The 19,223-nt window shown below is 47.5% G+C and overlaps 1 protein-coding gene across 1 annotated transcript in view; it reads right to left on the reverse strand.

The window, feature by feature from the left end:
• The window catches only part of Atp6v0d1 (ATPase H+ transporting V0 subunit d1), a 42,497-nt gene that overhangs the window by 14,053 nt on the left and 9,221 nt on the right, over positions 1–19,223 (reverse strand). Inside the window, exon 2 of the mRNA XM_051168524.1 lies at positions 528–699. Coding sequence (XP_051024481.1) covers positions 528–699 — 172 coding nt within the window. The remainder of the gene's footprint in view (positions 1–527; positions 700–19,223) is intronic.

Consider the following 19,223-nt stretch of genomic DNA (forward strand, 5'->3'; position numbering starts at 1 on the left):
CCCAGGATCTCCAGAGTTCTGCCCACACCTGGACCATAGACTCATAGCATGAGGGGAGTGGGCAAAACCTAATGAGTGTTTGATGGAGGTACTGTAGAATAAGTGAAAAGGGAGCTCCAAATTTCCCAGCTTTTGCAACTTAACACTTCCACAACAGTGAGAAGACAGGAAAAGAGACTGGTAACACCACTTTAGAGAGTGTGACCTAGTGTCCAGGGTTGTTGAGCAACCAATCTAGTTACCACATGAGAAGACTTTTGTTTTGTTTTGTTTTTCGAGACAGGGTTTTTCTGTGTAGCCTTGGCTGTCCTGGACCCAGTTTGTAGACCAGACTGGCCTCGAACTCACAGCGATCTGCCTGCCTCTGCCTCCAGAATGCTGGGATTACAGGTGTGCGCCACCACGCCCAGCTGAGAAGACTTTCAAAGAAGATATTCTTTAATGACAGCTGACCTGACAGAGCTGCCACCTGGTGCCAACTTCTGCAGGCTTAGAGGTACCTTGCCCAGCACTATGGGTTTACTCACGTAATGAAGTCCAGGAAGCTGGCAAGCGGCTCATAGGCATGGTTTCTCATGTGGCGGAACTCTACTACCATCTTCTCCTTGAGCTTGTCATCGATGACGGACACTGTCAGAGGTGATGCTTCATTGGCCAGGAAGTTGCCATAATCTGTACTCTGCAGGTGCAGCTTCAAGTCTGAAATCCAAGGGTAAATGGTAAGGGCTTTTTGAATCGTACCCATTGCCCTAAGTTTCCTTCCCTACCCAATTCTAGGCCCAGCTCCTCCCGTGAAACTGTATCCTGCTGTCACTCTATCTTCCATCTCCCTACTGGCTCAGTGCAATTTACAAAGGAGCCAGGCTAAGAAGTCAGGACACTGGGCTGCAGAGAACAAACACAACTAGAATAATTGTGCACCAAGATGGTGAGGCTGGGAAACCTCAGCACAAGATGCCACTTAAAACCTGTAGCCTCTGAGACCCTAGCTCAGGACAGAATATAACATGGGCTTCACTTTCCAGCACATTAGAATTAGAGGGGTGGGTAAACCAGGCGTGGTGGCGCACGCCTTTAATCCCGGCACTTGGGAGGCAGAGGCAGGTGGATCGCTGTGAGTTCGAGGCCAGCCTGGTCTACAAAGTGAGTCTAGGATAGCCAAGGCTACACAGAGAAACCCTGTCTCAAAAAACAAAAAACAAACAAAAGAAAAAAGAATTGGAGGGGCAAAATATTCAGACATAAGACACATTGATAAAGAAATACCTAAAGCTATTATAGGTAGAGAAAAGAGCCAGCACAAAAATATGGTTGAGTAGAGAAGGCCATGTTGGGTTGGGCTACAGCAAAGGGTAAGGAGTAGGAAGCACGAAGGAAAAGTGAAAAAGGGAGTGTATGGCCAGGGCATGGACTCCTTTAACAGTGGCTGGAGGTAGACAGGCTAATATGAAGAACTCTCTTGAGCTTTTAGAGACACGTGATAAAATATGACTCGCCCCTGCCAATGATTGTTTTATTTTTGCAGTACTGGGAACTGAACTTTGGGCTTCATACATGCTAGGCAAGTATTGTGTCACTGAGGTATAGTCCCAGCTCTGTTTTTTTTTTTTACTCGTATATATACATATATGTGTGTGTGTGCACACATATGTGTAAGCATGGTTATAGTGGTTACAGGGAAATCTTGGACATCATTTTTGAGGCTCTTCCTTTTGCTTTAGACAGGGTTGCTCACTGGCCTGGAACCTGACCAAGTAGGCTAGACTACCTGGCCAGTGAGCTTACAGAGAATCGCCTGTCTGGCCTCCTATCTCACCATTGTTGGCTAAAAAAAAAAAAAAAAAAAAAAAAAAAAAAAAAAGCACATGCTACCACGCTCACCTTTTAACATGGGTTCTAGAGATTTGAACTCAGGTTGTCATTGCTTGTTAAGCAAACACTTTATCAATTGTGCTGTCTACCCAGCACCTTGTTTTATTTATTTATTTTTGGTTTTCTGAGACAGGGTCTCACTATGCAGCTTGGCTGGCCTTGAACTCATAGAGATCTCCCTGTCTCTGCCTCTCACATGCTAAAATTAAAAGCATGTGCCACCATGCCCAGCCTCTTTCACACATGACCTTGTTATGTAGCTCAAGTTAGTCTGGAACTCACTATGTAGACCAGGCTGGCCTCAAACTTTTCAGTCCTCTTGCCTGAGCCTCTCAAGTGCTGGGGTTAAAGGTGTGCGCCATCACACTCAGCTTTCTTTTGAAATTTTAACAGAATTGTCCTCTTAAATAAACTTTAGTTTTGCGTGACTTTAAAAAAAGATTATTAATGCCTCTGAAATTCTTTTTGTGGGTGTGAAACAAATGGTTAAAAATATGAGCTATCTGCCGGCGTGGTGGTGCCCACCTTTAATCCCAGCACTCAGGAGGCAGAGGCAGGCGGATTACTGGTCTACAAAGTGGAGTCTAGGACAGCCAAGGCTACACAGAGAACCCCTGTCCGACCCCCTCCCAAAAAAATAAAATTAAAAAAGAGCTATCCTACTTTATAAGTACTAAAGTGAAGTTGACTTCATTTATCAAGTCATATTCAGGCTTTGCTTTATATATTTATATCTACCAGCAAACATTTGGTGGCGGTGGCAGCAGCAGCAGCACACACCTTTAATCCCAGCACTCAGGAGGCAGAGGCAGGTGGATCAGTAAGAGTTGGAGGCCAGCCTGGTCTACAGAATCCAGGATAGCCAAGGCTATACAGAAAAATAAACAACAAAACCCTCAAAACCACATGTTGCTAACTGGGGCCTGGGAGACCAGCATGGGCAAAGGGTTCTGGTCTAGGGCCACCAAGTCTCAAAACTTTTACTTCAAGAAGTTTTAGAGCTGACAGCAGCTAGAATTGGTATTTTGGCTTAGACTATTAGCTAGGCCAAACTGTCCATTTATCCATGCAGCCATAGCAGCCAGCCGAAAATTCTCCTCAGGCCAAAGACTTCCTATTCAGCTCACAGTTTGGGCCTAGAGATTAAGATGGGGCATAGGAAGGCCTCAGGGCAAAACTCAGTTCTCTGACTAGATTGCCTCCTCACCAATGGCCCTATTGCTTCCTAAGGTAGCAAGCCTAGCCTAACTCAATCCTCCTGTCCCTTATGCACAAAGCCCTAAGGACCCAGGCCTCTGTACATTCTGCCCTTCTGAGCCCTGGCACATGCTCTGGGAGATTCTGTAGACAAGCTGTCACCTCCCACTGGGAATCCTGATAAGCTCTCCAGCAGCATGACACTTCCTCTGTCCCACACTTGCCTTGTATCACTTGGCTCTCTCTGGGAAGCTAGCTCAGCAACTTCCCCACTGCCAAACACCTTCTCTTAAATAACCAGTGACTCTCCATCAAACACTTGGTACTCAGGTGAGAGTTTCCACATCAGAAGACCTAGAAACACCCAGGTCATGTAATGGTCTCCTCCCATGCCAAGAACAATCATTGTGTTAGACCTAGCCATGCCCACTTCATAGGCTTGTCATTAAAAAGTCTGATGGAGCCAGACCTTGTCCCGAGTCTCACAGGCAGAGTGTAGAGAGGTTAGGGTACTATGCAGGCCTGTGGGACTCTGTCACTCCCTACCTCAGCTCTCTTTTGTTCCCCTGCCAGCCTCCCTGACCACAGGCTTCCATAGTCCTTGGATAGGGAGAGCTTTTCAGGTATGGAACCAGCTGCCAAATAGCCTTTAAAGCCAGAAGAGTTGTCCACTGGATGCTCACGGCCTACCTGTCAATAGCAGACACAGGCCCTCACTATCATGACTCAGCGACAAATCCTAATAACATCTCTTTTGACACCAACCATTACCAGAGAAGCTAGAAATATACACGTGTGACTGAGCAGGTCAAAGCTGGGGTGCTCTCCTTTGTAGAACCCCACCCCTGGAACTTCACAGAAGCTTCGGAGCAGACACCCCTGTGTCTCCATTGCTGCATTCTGCTGACACCGCATCTGGGGAAGCACGGCTCTGAGCACTGCTGGAATGCAGGCGGCTGGGAGGTTTCTGCTGGAGTTTGTCAGATCAGAGCAAACCCGGGAGACTCTACTGAGAATCCTGCCCAAGGCTGAAGAGTCTGCCTTACCAGGAAACTCATTTTTTATATTTTATTTATTTATTTATTTTGGAAACTCATTTTTAAAAGCCCCCAGAGACACTGTCAAAGGGCTGTTCCAGACCACTTTCTCTGGCTAAGGCCCACATTTCCCTGTGACCCAGGGAAAAGGGACAGCCTGCCAGCCAAGAAGGCAATTTGGAGGGAGGCAGGCAGGCTGATCCCCCAGCTCGCCCACGAGGGGACCACACAAGGCTTCTAAACCAGTTTTCTGACCCTGATGGAGAAACCTGGCGCCCAGACTCAGTGGCTGGCAGCCCCAAGCTCTTCAGACAGGCCTGGCCAGGGCTAGGACAAGCTGGGTTAGGATGCTCTCTCCTCAGCTTCCTACTATGGCTGTGGAGGAGGGATGTGACTGGAGACAGGATCCAAGCACAGGAGAGGCTTAGCCACCACTGGGCCCTAGCTCAGCCCCTCAAGGGCACCCGAGGACAACAGGGGCTAGGACCTGGGCTCAGCAGCCTAACAGAAGCAGTGGTGGACCTTGAGAGGACCAGACATGCCTGGTCTGAGGTAAGAGCTGTATTCTGGTTACAGCAGATTCTGGGAACAACTCTGGGCTAACCACAAGGCCAGCTGTCTACCCCAAATCCTATCAGTGGCCCAGCACCAGTTAAGTAGTGTCTAGTCAGTTTGGGATTTCACAGTAAAAAACGTCCTAAGAGGCTGATTCTCAAGTTCAGAAAGACGTTGTTGCTATCAGGAAGTTCTCGTTTGGTGTGAGCGAACCCTAAGGAAAGGAAGCAGATTAATTCACTTCCCCCATGTTCCCGGTCCTGCTCAGCTCTGGGCTTACTCCTCCACACCCCACACCAGAACCATCCCAGGCCTCCTATGCCTTCTAAGTTCTTGTCTCCGCTGTTCTGGAAGCTACCTCCATTAACTCCAACTCCCGTGCCATGCACCCTTCCTGCTCTACTCCTTAGCTCTCAGTTCCCAAGCCCAGAGTGAAGTCATCCAACGCCAATATGTCACCATCACCTTCACGCAGGGGGCTCTGTGGCCCTGGAGCTACAGCTCTGTTTCTCACAACACCCCTCCCCCTTGCACTTCTTTAGCCCTGACTCTGACTGACCAGTGCCACTATCCTGACAACAGTCACCTTCCTCTCATCCCAGCAAATGCTCAGGGAAGTCCATAGGTGGCCTTAGTAAGAAGCCCCTGAAGTGGAGGAAAAGGAGCTGTTTCCTCAGTCCAGGCCAGGAAGACTGAACAAGGAAGATACACACTCAGCCTAGAAACCAAGAGCCTCTGCCCCTCCCTCTTCCACAGGGCAGCCTCTGTCATCTTGAGTTGTGTGTCAAAGGCCACTGTCCCAGCTCCAGCAGAGAGCTCTTGAAGGTACCTGGGAAATCTGCAGCCCAACACTCACCTGGCACAGCTATTCAGCCCATAAGCCTGCCCTAGCTTCAGGCTAGCCTAATAGCTTCCATCTGCTCTGAAAACCCCCTTGCTTATCCCTAATCCCCTGTCTCCTCTGGTCATGACCTTTCAGTGGAAGGCTCTGGTCCCTACCGACACTACTGACCCTACTGACTGATCCAGGCTCCTAAACAGTACAGCTGCATGCCCAACCAACAACCTGACCAGTGTTCTCTGCTCTGTATGATAAAGTATTGGCTTGGCAGTGACTCAGACAGGCTTAAGCAGCCCTACCCCCACCCTCTTCCTGAAAGCACTCCCTAAGCCTGCCAACCCTGAAGGAGATCTTTCAGGCCATTCAGCTGGCTCCTAGGGGCAGGTAGCACATGGCCTTTCCAGCCCTCTGGCCCCTACAGCAGTTCTCCAAGGACATAGGCAGGCAGAAAAGGAGGGTTATGGCCTATGCCAAAGGGTTGGTCCCACATGCCTTAGGGGACCAATACACTGAGCAGGGTGGCCAAGTTCTACACTCACTTATGGCCTCATGGTCCACAGAAGGGTCTTGTTGGCCAGCTGGCCACAGCAAAGTATAAGAGGACAGTGTGTTCCCAGACTTCACTTCTGCTTTTCCAGAGGCTACTCAATGACACTCTCCTGGGGAGCTCAGGAGTTTTCAGGAATTGTATGAAACCAGATGCTAGAACATGTTCCATAGAGCCTAATGTGCCAACCCTAGTGGTAGCTAGGCCACTGGCCTGTGGGGTCCAGGTGACGGGTCTGCTTCAAAGGAACAGGAATCAACTTCCAATGCTACTACTCCTAGAGGTGAAAAATAAGATGTGGACAGATAGCCAGGATGGTGATGTAACAGAGCCTGTGCTACCCTGACACTTCTGGGCGAACAGGCTGGTGAATGTGCTAGGCTCAGGAGACTTTCTCAGGCTCATGTCAGCTCTAAAGCAGATGTGTGCACTGGCTGGCTGAATCTGCAGGGTCAGAGTGCCACATCTGGAACACAAGTGTGGGAGCCTCTGCATGGGAATCATTAACTCTAGGTTTACCTAAGACCCCAGCATAGACTGAGTATACTCTTCAGCCTTTGAGCCTCCACTGTGGCATATCTAAGGTGATCCAAAAGCCGCCAGGCAATGCACACTGAGCACCTGTGTGTGCTAGCTTTCTCCCTCCTCACATACTACCCGCTCTTCCTTACCGCCCCTATAGTGTTGTGAGCACCTTACCCTGGCCAGTGAAGGCATACCCTTCCCCAACAGCTAGGTTATGCTATAGTTCCTCTTCCCTCTTAAGACCCACTTTGCCCAACCATTGGTTTCAAAATATCATTCCTTGGACAGAGAAAAGGAAATACTTTGTGTGTTTGTTTAAATACAGGGCTCACTGGTACCCCAGGATGGCCCTCAAACTTAAAAATCCTCCTGCCTCAGTCTCTTAAGTGCTAGGATTACAGCATGTACCTACCAGCATACCTGGCTCAAAACAAAAAGTCTGAGCTTTGGAGCCATAAAAATGTGGGTTCAAGCTGGGTGTGGTGGAGCACACCTTTAATCCCAGCACTCAGGAAGCAGAGGCAGGCAGGTTGCTTTGAGTTCGAGGCCAGCCTGGTCTATAAAGCAAGTCCAGAACAGCCAAGACTAACACAAAGAGACTCTGTCTTGAAAACAAACAAAAAATGTGGGTTCAAATCTTGTCGTGCAACTTGGCCCTGAGTATTTTAAAGTACATCTCTATATCCAGGCTCCTGGCTAGTCACCCAACACTTGCACTGGGTGCCCAGCCCCAGGGCACCCACACAGACATTACATTGAAGTAATGGTATACAGAGAAACATCAATACAGTACACTATAGACCATCTCTTCTAGCAAAAAGAACTCCACACAAATGAACACTCTCAGCTCAAAAGTCACGATCACTCCAGCTGTGGCTCAAGCTACACTATTCGGCCCTCCCAAGATTTCTCCTCTCCATGGTCTATAGCAATTCTTCTTCTGGGCTCTGGTATGCCCTCCACATCCCCGCCTGTGAGGATTACTATACTACATGAGCATGCAAACTCACCAGCACAACTCTACTATCTACTAGAGATAGAAGAATATGGCTGGCTCAAGACCTAGGACTCTTATCCCAAAGTCCATGTGTTACTTCACCTACCAACACGATCATACAGAGCTCAGGGCAGCCCAGAAATCCAGACAGAGTTTATGACCCAACTCTGCCCCACACACTATATCCTGGGCTTCCCTGAGCTAGAGCCCCAGAGTCTTGGGAGCAAACAGGAGATAGAGTAGCTACATCAGCGCCTGCTCCACAGGAAGCCCTAGGACCTGGCAGGCCTGCGGGACCTAGAGCCTATTGCTGGCACAGCCAAACAGTTACTGGGTTTCAGCTGGTGTGAGGCAGGGCTGACACAGGGAAAAGACATGGAGTTCTCCCTCCTTGGTCTCTGGACTCGAATTTTATTTCATGCTGGAGGCTTTTACGTCAAGGTGAGGCATTGACAGGAGGGATGGGGCAAACCCAGAGGTGGTCCAGCTAATACTGGTAACACCACCCACCAACATCAAATATTGGTGGGAAGATCACTCCCCATGTCCAGAGTAATCAGAATGTCCGTCCCAGCTTAGCCACCCCACTCCCAGCTCTGGGACAGGTGGCAGGTGGCACAGAGTCACATTTAATTACCCATAAGATCTCAGGAACACCTCGTCCCTGTAGCTGGGACAATGAAAGCATCTCTCATAACCCATGAGGAAGTCAACTCATCTGACAATCAGGACGGTGCCAGTCAGGCAATGGCTTCATGTGCCAAAGGGAGGGGCGGAACTGGTTACTGCTGCACCCAGGGCAAGTTCCAAGAAGCTCTCCCCTAACTGAGTGGTAATCCAACAGGACAGCCTTCATCAGGCAAGGAATACTTTCCTTGGTCCTAAGACTTCATAGGACTGGTATGACCCAAAAGACACAGGCTTACAGGATAGTTTCCTTGTGTTCCCAACCACAACCTAGCCTGGCAATCAAGGGGCCTTACCCTGGGAGTTGGGGGCCACACCTCTTCTGCGGCTACCATGCACTTTGGCCTTATGTAAGCTTTCTTCTCTAGATTTGCTACTATAGTCAGAGAATCTGCAGAATGGAGTACATCTGGAGCTGTTAAGGAAAACTGTTTTGCATTTTCCAAAGATATGAATCTGTTTGGATATGAGTAAAAGAGGTACAGTGGCCTGACCTGGCTAGGTGCCAGGCAGCTAAATGAAGGCCACCAGTAGATGTAAGCTGTGATCAAATATTGGCTCATGTCTAGGTCTTGGGTTTGCTGGACCATAGCAACTGTCAGTGTAGTCAGTCCTTGATGCTGGGCTCCTGTTCCACACAGAGACCTCTGGAAGAAGGACATGAAGAAAAGCTAAGGCTTGTTCAGATGGAGAAGGGTAGTTCTAGGGCTCTCCAGAGGCTCTGATCTCTGTGTGACTATACCAGTATCCTGCCAGGAGCATCTTGCCAAATCCATGGTGCTCAGAGATAGCCCAAAGGAGAGACATAAGAAAGAAATACTCAGTTGGGCAGTGGTGGTGCACACCTTTATTCCCAGCACTCAGGAGGCAGAGGCAGGTGGATCTCTGTGAGTCTGCGGCCAGCCTGCTCTACAGAGTGAGTTCCAGGACAGCCAACGCTACACAGAGAAACTCTGTCTCATGGGGGGAAAATACTTATTTTGCTTTGGCCTCAGCTTTATGACAGGCTCAAAGGATCAAGCCTCACTCATGGATGTGAAGACACGTTGTCTTCAGTATGAAACTCCATTCCCTATAGCTCACAGAAACTGCACAGAGCAGTCCAGGCCAGGGGCAGAGTTGAGTCACACTATACACATGTCTTGCAGAACCAAGAGAGTTGGACTAGGCAAGAAGGTGGCAGCATCTAGCAGTAACTATCCAGACTGGTCCTGTTCAGTATCCTTCACTCACCCAGTTTTGAGCTTATGTCCAGTAACTCCACTCAAGAACACAGTAAGACATGTGTGGGGCAGCAGTAAAACGCTACACTGGATGTGACCAGATCTGTGGTCCTGGCTGGCCTCTGGCAGGGCAGTGGTTCCATGTTTGAGGAGCTTCATAGTTTAAAAGGTAGATCCAATGGCTCAGCAGTTAAGAGCATTGTTGTTCTTACAGAAGACCAGAGTTTGGTTCCCAGCATCCACATCAGGTGGTTCCTAACCACCTGTAACCAGTTGTTGGGGAACCTTATTCCTCTGGACTCCACAGGTAACTGGGCACACACGTACAGATAGCACAGATACCCCTACACACACATTCTCTCCCCCCCTCCCTCCCCCATCCAGGACTCTCTGTTCCTCCAGACCTGGCCACGTGGAACGTAGTTTGGAACTTAGTGGGTGGAGAAAATGAATGGACTGCCACAGGTGACCTGGAAGCCTCAGGGTCCCGTGCAGCAGATCATGGGTTGCACCTCACCTAAATTCCTCAATTCCCAACTCACTACCTCTAAGCTAGATTCCTTGTGGCAAGGCCTGGAGGATTGGCAAGAGCCCAGAAGCAGGGATTCTTTCCACTGACCACCCTTACTGAGTTGAGGACTAGATACACACAAGTATAGCCCAGGGAGCCATGAATAGACAAATTAAATAGTAAATGAAGGAAAAGGGAGAATCTAGAGTAATTTGACCAGAAGAGCTAAGGCAGGTGTCAGGAGAGCAAATGAGTAAGTCCTTGGGCTTTATCTGGGACCTAATATCCCAGATAAAATACAAGAGTTGGATAAGTTACCTCAGGAGCCTGTCTAGCTCTGCCATACTCTAGTCTGGCCAGGCCCAGGTCACTCTGACTCCCTGTAACACAACCTTTGAAGGCCACCAGAGAGGTTTCCTGGCAGGACTAGTAGCAGATGCAGGACCAGGGGATCTAAAGCCCTCAGAATACAGACAGCAACAAGGTGACTGTGGCTCATCTACCAATCAAATGTGAAGTTTCAGTTGAGGTCAAGGCCTGAATCTACTACCTGAAAGTCCAAAGTCTAGGCAAGTGCCCTTAGCTAGACCCCAGACAGAGCTGGCCAGGAAAAGAGTGCCCAGCAAGCAGTCAGGGCTTTTCCTCCCAGAATCCTTCCCCTGCTGAAAGCCTGCCTGTCTGTCCTCAGATAGTCAGGCCATCTACACAGTCTGTCAGGGCAGCTGCAGGATGCTGGGTATGGATAGGTGGAAAAGGCATCCAGATTATGAAATAGTAGTCTAGCTAAAGTGGTTTTTCATTTTTCCACCTTTAAAGGGAGGGGGGAGATGAAGGAAGTCAGCCTCAGAACACCGGCTGAGCAGAAGCAGTGACCTCAGTGGAAAGGCACTCAAATGAGAGCAGAGGAGGAGGAAAAAGAGTTGTCAGCTACCTGTTAATGACCCCTTCTTGGCATAATTATAGGGCCAACATTGCTTACTTGGAGTTTGGTAGCATGTTTAGTACTCTCCCAGAGTCACTTACACATATGTATCTGTATGTGACACACATGCCTAAATGTTCCAAAGAAAACTGAGGAGAGTATAGACTATGGATGAATTCTGGTTAGAACCAACAAGTGTAGAACCAACAAGGGTGAAATGCTGGTGAAGGGGATATTTCTAAGAGCCTCAAAAGCAAGGTCTTGACCCTTGGGGAGCCTCAAGCTCCTACATGAAACCCTGAAGACATCTTGAGAGCTCATAAGCTAGCATACTGTAGTAGCTGCTACTCCACTCTGAGAGCTGCCAGAATGATCAAGATGCAAGCAAATGCAGACAGTGTATTAGTCAGGGTCAGGTCATCCTGTACGTCAGGACAGAGACTATCAGAAAACGTTCTCTGGTCTTCTTCCTATCCTTGGAAGATGGGACACAGAGAAAAGAGCAGAAAGAATGAAACAAATAAAAAACACTGAACAATGAACCCTACACTTAATCTGAGAAGCTAATTGGGGACTTGAGAGACAGAAGCAGACCCCAGGACGGAATCCTAAAGGACAGCAGCCATAGACAGGCACTGTGTACAGCAGAAGCCCAGATAGAGAGCAATGCTGCCTTGCCAGGCTCACAGGCAGCAGAGTGATCCCAGTGCGCCCTCTTGTGGCCAAAGGCAGGATGGGTTTACAGACAAGCACGAGGAGTTTGGCTCTTAGAAGAGGTTTGCTCCAGCTCCAGTTCCCTTTCAACACATCCTTCCAGTTTCATCGCGCCTCAGACTCTTGGTCTCCATCTCCCCCAGCCATCAGCCCCTGCAGGGTAAGACTTCTGACACCCGCAGAGAGGTGCAGAAATGTGTCATAAACAATGGGAATTTAGGGGACTGGAGAGCAGCTTAAAGCACTTGCACTTGCAAAGGACCCAAGTTCACGTCTCAGCACCCACATGGTAGCTTATAACCATCCATAATTACAGTTCCAGGAGATCCAACAATGCATTCTTCTGACCAGGCATGTACATGGTGCACATATGTACATACATACATGCAGGTAAAACATTCATACACATTTTTTAAAAACAAAGAGAAACTCGAGAGACGGCTTAGCAGTTAAGAGCTCTGGATGCTTTTCTAGAAGATTGGATTCCCAGCACCCACGTGGGAGTTCACAACTATCTGCAATTCCAGGTCCAGGGGATCCAATGCCGTTTTCTGTTTTCCTGAAGCACCAAGCACACATGTGATGGTGTCCAGACAGACATATAGGCAAAACACCAATACATATAAAAATAATTTAATTAACTAAAAAACAATGAAAATTTAACTGTAGACATCAGGAAAAGCCAAAGTGAATACCAGGGCAATATGAGTCTGACATGAGAAACTGGTCTTACATTGGCATAGGCAGTTTTCTAAGGGACAAGGCTAACAGGATGTGGAAAAAAGCCTGGGTACCCTCAGTCTGCTACACTCTTTGTTTTCTAGCTCAGCTGGACCCTTTCAAATCTCTATAACCCTCAGAACTGTTTTGTTTCTACTGATACTTATTACTCAGAAATAGGACAATCTGTGACACAGTGACCCCTTCAGCATGTGGCTTTAGCTCTTTCTCCCCTGGATTCAAAATCCTAGGACCCTGCTAGTAGCATTATGGGCCTAGCACTCATCCAGAGAGACAGACAGACAGACACTCTCTGACACTCTCTCTCTCTCTCTCTCTCTCTCTCTCTCTCTCTCCTGAGCATCCATTCTGGTGAGAGTTACACTGTTGAATCTTAATAAGCAACAATTTGAAGCCAGGTGTGGTGGTGCATGCTTTTAGTCTTAGCACTCAGGAGCCAGAGGCAGGCAGATCTCTGTGAGTTCAAGGCCAGCCTAGTCTACAAAGAGAGTTCCAGGACAGCCAGGGCTATTGCACAGAGAGATCCTGTCTTTAAAAAAAAAAAGTTTGCAAGTGAGTGATTTCCATTTCACGTCACACAGATTCAGCTTTACACAGCTGGGTAAAAGGAGATCAACAGCGAACAGGTGGTCCTACAAAGAAGAGGAGACAGTCTAGGAATCAGAGAGGTCTGACAGTCCTGAACCTCAGCAGGCACAGATGGCTTACCAGAGAGCCTATTGCACCTGTCTGTCCTTTATTAGGCCCTGGGATGAGCTGTATTATATTTGGTTGTTTGAGCTGTGAGCTGGGGAATGAAGCAGGATGCTGTAGCAGGTGACAGGGAACGAGAGACAAAATGGATTAAACAGAGACAGACCTAGGCCCTCAGGGATGTGGCTCTGCTCTTCTTTTTCTTTCTTTCTTTCTTTCTTTCTTTCTTTCTTTCTTTTTTTTTTTTTTTTTTTTTTTTGGTTTTTCGAGACAGGGTTTCTCTGTGTAGCCTTGGCCATCCTGGACTCACTTTGTAGACCAGGCTGGCCTCGAACTCACAGCGATCCGCCTGCCTCTGCCTCCCGAGTGCTGGGATTAAAGGCGTGCGCCACCACGCCCGGCTTTTTGGCTCTGTTCTTCTTGTCATGTCTACTTGCTCTCATGCAGGAGACAAGTTGCTGTGTTTGATATGACCACCTAAGAAAGCGAAGGCTGCATTCCACAGCACATGCCTACAGCCCCACTACTCAGGAGGCTAGAGCAGGAGGAGGCTGCACTCAAGGCTAGTCTGAGTTACGTTGCAGACTATTGTTATCAGATGAGTTTTATGCAAAAACATTTAAGCTAAGATGTTACAACACTTCATAGTTGCCTGTAAACCCAGGACTCAAGAGAATGAGTAAGGAGGGTCACTGCCATTCTGTCCAGCCCTGTCTACAAAGTGAGACCTTGCTTCAAAAAACAAACACAATGGAAAAATAAAGAAATAAGATGTTAAGGGCATTTCCCTCTCTGCTACCCAGGAAGCCCTAGTCTACAGGGGTCCTAAATAGCTGGCATTTGCCTATTTTAGGTGGCTACTTTAGAGAAACCCTGTCTGGGGGAAAAAAATCCTAGACAAAGAGTTTAGGCACTGGTTTCACCTCATAAACCAGGCCCAAGAAATTGCTGAGTAAATCTAAGAAAAAGTGTTTTATCACTTGTCAGAACCAGTCCTGACGTGCACACCTGGAGCACAGCTTATGTTACACGGCAGACACTCACTCGTTTGACCATAAATAGTTCCCAGATAAAATCAGGTGAAACTATACACAGCAAGATGTAATCTAAAGAGAAATCAGGAGTGGTGATGGAGAGGGAGAGGCAAAGGAAAGAGAAAACGGCACGGCAAGAGGGAACTTGCTCAGGGCTGCTGTATCTGGGCAGGGACCCTAGGGCTCTCGCCTGGGATACATGAGGAGTCTAGGCCTGGCCTAGGCCCTCAAATATTCCCTAGATTTGAAGATTTCAGGTAAAAAGAGCAGGGAGGAGCTTGATATAACTTCCCTCAGCATCAAAATAGCCCGATAATGCTGTGAACCAAAATCAGGCAGACACAGACTCCACGCTCACCAGCACAAACCTTGGCTTGGATGACTGCTAAGTGTCCGAACACATGTGCTCTAATTTCTCAAGTATCTTCACCAAACAGTCTAATGTTTTTAAAATATTTATTTATTTTACATATATATATAGTCTGTGCATCGTGCACCTGCCTTGTGCTTGTGGAGTTGGGGGACCCCATGGGACTGGAGTTACAGAGAGCCGTGAGCTGCCATGTAGGTGCTAGGAATTGAACCTGGGTCCTGTAGAAGGAAAGCAAATGTTCTTTAACCACAGATCCACCATTCTATTCCTGCTCTAAGTTTTTAAAGTATTATTTGTTCATTCTTATATTCAAAGAGTGGAAGAAAACATAAACTAGGTACTGAAATTCTTTCTCCCTCCTATCTTCTCCAATCTCTCTTCCAGAGCTTATAACTCTGGACAACGTGGGGCCTTTGCTTCCAAATGCTTGTTCCTGCGCGTGCCTTTAGTCTTCTACTACACTGGGATTATGTTATGCACAGTGCTTTACAACTTTCCCCCAAACAATGTATTTCTAAACCAGCACTTAGAAAATTTCCTGCTGTGTTCCACAGTAAGGGAGTGCATGGGTTATCTAACCACTCTAGGGACTATGTCACTTGTTCTAGTGGTCTCTCTAATTAACAAGGCTGCTATGAATATCTCTGTGCCTGGTACCCTATGCTCATTTTAGGATCTAATTCTATAAATGGGATTATGGGTTCATACAGAACATATTTAGGCAGTGTTTTGACAAAATAGTAACAATTTTGCCTACCAGACATGGTGATACACATCTGTAGACCAAGCACCTGGAAGATGGAGGCAGGAGAACCAGGAGTTCAAGGTCATCACAGTCTATACAGCAAATTCAAGGCCAGCTTCAGCTACATAGAGAGACCACACCAACAACAAAGACCGTGGCCAGGTTGTGGTGGCACACTCCTTTAACCCCAGCACTCGGGAGGCAGAGGCAGCTGAATCTCTGTGAGTTTAAGGCCAGCGTGGTCTACAGAGTGAGTTCCAGGAAAGCCTGGGATACACAGAAAACCCTGTCTCAAAAAACAAACTGACTGTGTGGGTGTGTAGATACAGATGTGTGCTATATGTATGTATTAGAAAGCAAGAAACAAAACCAACCATGCCACAATCACCCAGAGAGATGTCAGCAATCTAGAGGGAAAGGGAAATTCCAGCATGTTTCTCTCTCGCCTTGCTTGCTAAACTAGGCTCCATGCCATATGTCCTTGTTAGGCCACACTGTACACATTTGGCCCACAGTTAAGCTGTGCTTTAGTCACCTGGCACAACTCATGGGCAGGACTGGGCTCCTAAGGCAGGCTGCCCTGGCTGCAAGCCTAGAGATGACTGAGCATGTCGAGCTCCTTCCAGACAGTGTACTGATGACTTCCAGATTGGTATCTTAATTTAGTGCTACTTCCTCACATGCTCACTGGACTCCTCCCTCACACATCTAAGAGGCAGCAGCACCTCCTCCCCTACCATCTTACCCACACTTAAGCTGTCTTCCTCTCAGGGGGTCCTCCACCTCAGAAACAGCTTCAGGGCTCATCCAAATCTTTCTTGAAGTCAGAAGCTGACTTCCAACATGTCTCACCCGTTCCTAACAAAAAGTAGATTTCCGGCCATGCACACCTTTAATCTCATCATTGGGAGGCCAAGGCAGGTAGAGCTCTGTAAGTTCAAGGCCAGCTTGGTCTACACAAAAAGTTCCAGACAGCACGGCTAGGGCTATTACACAGAAAAACCTGTCTCAAAAACAAAAACAACAACAAAACAAAGGAAAAGAAAGAAAGTAGATTTCATCCTCCTTCTGATCTCTGATCCAGTCCTTTGTTCCCTTATTTCATGCTGTCACCCAAAGCCACTAGCCCCTAGTCTGACTCTGGAGAATACGGAGCTCCAGAGCAGGCTTCTGTTTATATCACACAACCAATCCCTACCTCCTCCACACTTCCCCTCAGCTTCATCCAGAAAAGGATGGAGTTCCTGACAGCTCACAGCAGCCTTTTGCCTCTCCCCAGCCTCTCCCCCCAATTTGAAGGTCTCATTCTCTTGAGCAGATGCAAGCAATCAAGGCAGCAGGCACAGGCGTCAATGATCCATACCTTGATCTTTGAGCACTGGGGTCTCTGATGTCATTGCCCAGGGCAATTGGGACAATACAGGTCCTCAAATACTGAAGGAAAGGCTGTGTGAGGCTCAGTCTCTCACTTTACTCATGTTTACTGCCTTCTGCAGACATTCCTCCAATGCCCCCTTGAACACCTCTCTTGTGGTCATTAGATTGTTAGGACTAGGACATCTCTTCCTTTGGATCACATCTGACTCTAATGGATTTAGGACTGAGCTAACTAATCTTGCTGTCTAAGCTATGTTCATCTCATTTCAGAAATCCTGTTTAGTCTCCTTTGGCAAAACAAAGTGAAACACACATATATATTTTCACACAAAATGATATAAAGAAATTGCCAGAGCCAGGTGTGGTGGCACCCGCCTTTCGTCCCAGCAGAGGAGGCAGAGGCAGGTGGATTTCTATGAGTTTGAGGCCAGCCTGGTCTACAAAGAAAGTTCCAGGACAACCAGGGCTACAAAGAGAAACCCTGTCTTGGGGGTGGGGGGGGGGGGTCGGGAAAGGGCCAGGCATGATGCTGCACGCCTTTATCCCGGCACTAAGGAGGCAGAGGCAGGCAAATCACTGTGAGTTCAAGGCCAGCCTGGTCTACAAAGCCAGCCTGGTCTACAAAGCGAGCCCAGGACAGCCAAGGTTACACACAGAGAAACCCTGTCTCACCAAAAAAAAAAAAAAGAGAAAAAAGAAAAAAGAAAAGAAAGGAAGAAAGAAAAGAAATCACCAGGTTTGGTGACCCACACCTTTAATCTCAGCACCCGGGAGGCAGAGGCACGTGAATCTCTGAGTTGAAGGCCAGCCTGGTCCACAGAGAAGGTTCCAGGACAACCAGTGCTAAATCTTGTCTCAAAAACAAACAAACAAAAAGAAGTTATTGTGGTTTTATGGTTCTTTGTTTGAGACAAGGTCTGCCTATGAGCCAAAGCTGTCTTCCAGCTCCTTATCTTCCTGCCTCAGTATCCTAAGTGCTCAGGTGAAATAAAGGCATGTGCCACCATGCCTGAGCTCAAACCCTTCTAAAAGATTTATTTGCTTACTTTGTCTGCAAAAATACATGAGCACGAAACTAGTGGGAGTCAGTTCTTTCTTTTCACCATGTGAGTCTTAGGGATTGAACAGAAGCAGTCAGGGCTGGAGCCATGAAAATGGCCAGCATTTAAAAAAATTTTTTTAGATTTATTTTATGAGTATGTTTTGTATGCATGTATATGTGTATACTAAGTGCATGCCTGGTGCCTCAACAGGCCAAAAGAAGGTATCGCATCAGTAACTGGAGTTACTGATGGTTGTAAGCCACAATGTGAGCGCTGGGGATTGAACCCTGGACCTCCACAAGAGAAACAAGTGCTCCTAACTGTGTTCCAGGACAGCCAGGGCTATTACACACAGAAACCTGTCTCGAAAAAACAAACAAACAAAAAAGTGTAAAGTACACAGTTTTCAATATATTTCCTTATCACAATTTTAGGACGTTTTTATCATCCTAAAAAGAAACTCACCCACATAGTCCATCCCCTTCCCACAGTACCCTGTGCTTACTGAGCATCCAATGCTGTTTTGAATTTTCTGCATCTTAGGCACACCTGCCCCTAAGTGAAGCCTGTGTGATGTTTATGTCCCACCCACTCAACCCTGCCCATGGCATCTCCTTCCTAGTAACTAGAGGAAGAATGACCAGTGGGAACAGTCAGCTTGACTATTCACTCAGCAACTAGCTCCTCATTAGTCCTTCTCAAACATCCTGAAGAGCCACGATCACCTCCCTTTAAGATGGTAGCACACACCTGTAATCCCAGCACTCAAGGAGGCAGAGGCAAGAGGATTATTGTAAGTTTGAGGCCAGCCTGGTCTACAAAAAGTGAATCCAAGACAGCCAAGGCTACACAGAGAGACCCTGTCTCAAACACCCACCCCACCCACCCACCCCCGCCAAAAAAGATGGTGTCCCTATGTTGCTCAGGTTGGCCTCAAACTGGCAAGCTCACCAAATGTTCTTCCTACCTCAGCCTGGTGAGAACAGATAGAAACCACTGGGACCAACCACTTGCTAAAGGATCCTATTCCTGTTTTACAGTTAAGGATAAATGACTCACTCAAGGTCACAAAGCCAGTAAATGGTTAAGCTGGGATTTGTTCATCAATGAGGTCTATTGTATCTAGTTAGCATCTCTGCCAATCCAGTTTCATCAGCTTCTAGCACTTCCTTCCTCTGTTCTCACTAAGGTCACTCATGACTTCTGAAAGGGAAAGCCAAATAAAAGGAAGTTCTTTCTACAAAGCTCTTGGCCATGTTTGAGAATCACCGTCCCCCTTCACGTCCACATCCTCTTCATATATATCTCTCCACATCCTCTCTTACGGTAATCAGTCTTTCAGGAGATGACTTTGGCCACTTAAACAGTTGTTTTCCTTCATCCTACTCCCAACTTTGCTTAACTGACGCACTGCCTGGAGAAGGGTCCAATCTTCAACCTCTATTCTATTCTATACTCTTTTGGAGACTTTGGTTATTACTCTACTGCAGTCCCCAAAGCTGTCTTCCAAGCTCTGATCTTATACCTGAGGGGATGAGGCCTCCATTCAGATGACTCACGGATGCTCACTCTCATCTTCTCACTTCCCC

This window comes from Acomys russatus, chromosome 26, assembly GCF_903995435.1.
Source record: "Acomys russatus chromosome 26, mAcoRus1.1, whole genome shotgun sequence".
Taxonomy (NCBI): Eukaryota; Metazoa; Chordata; class Mammalia; order Rodentia; family Muridae; genus Acomys; species Acomys russatus.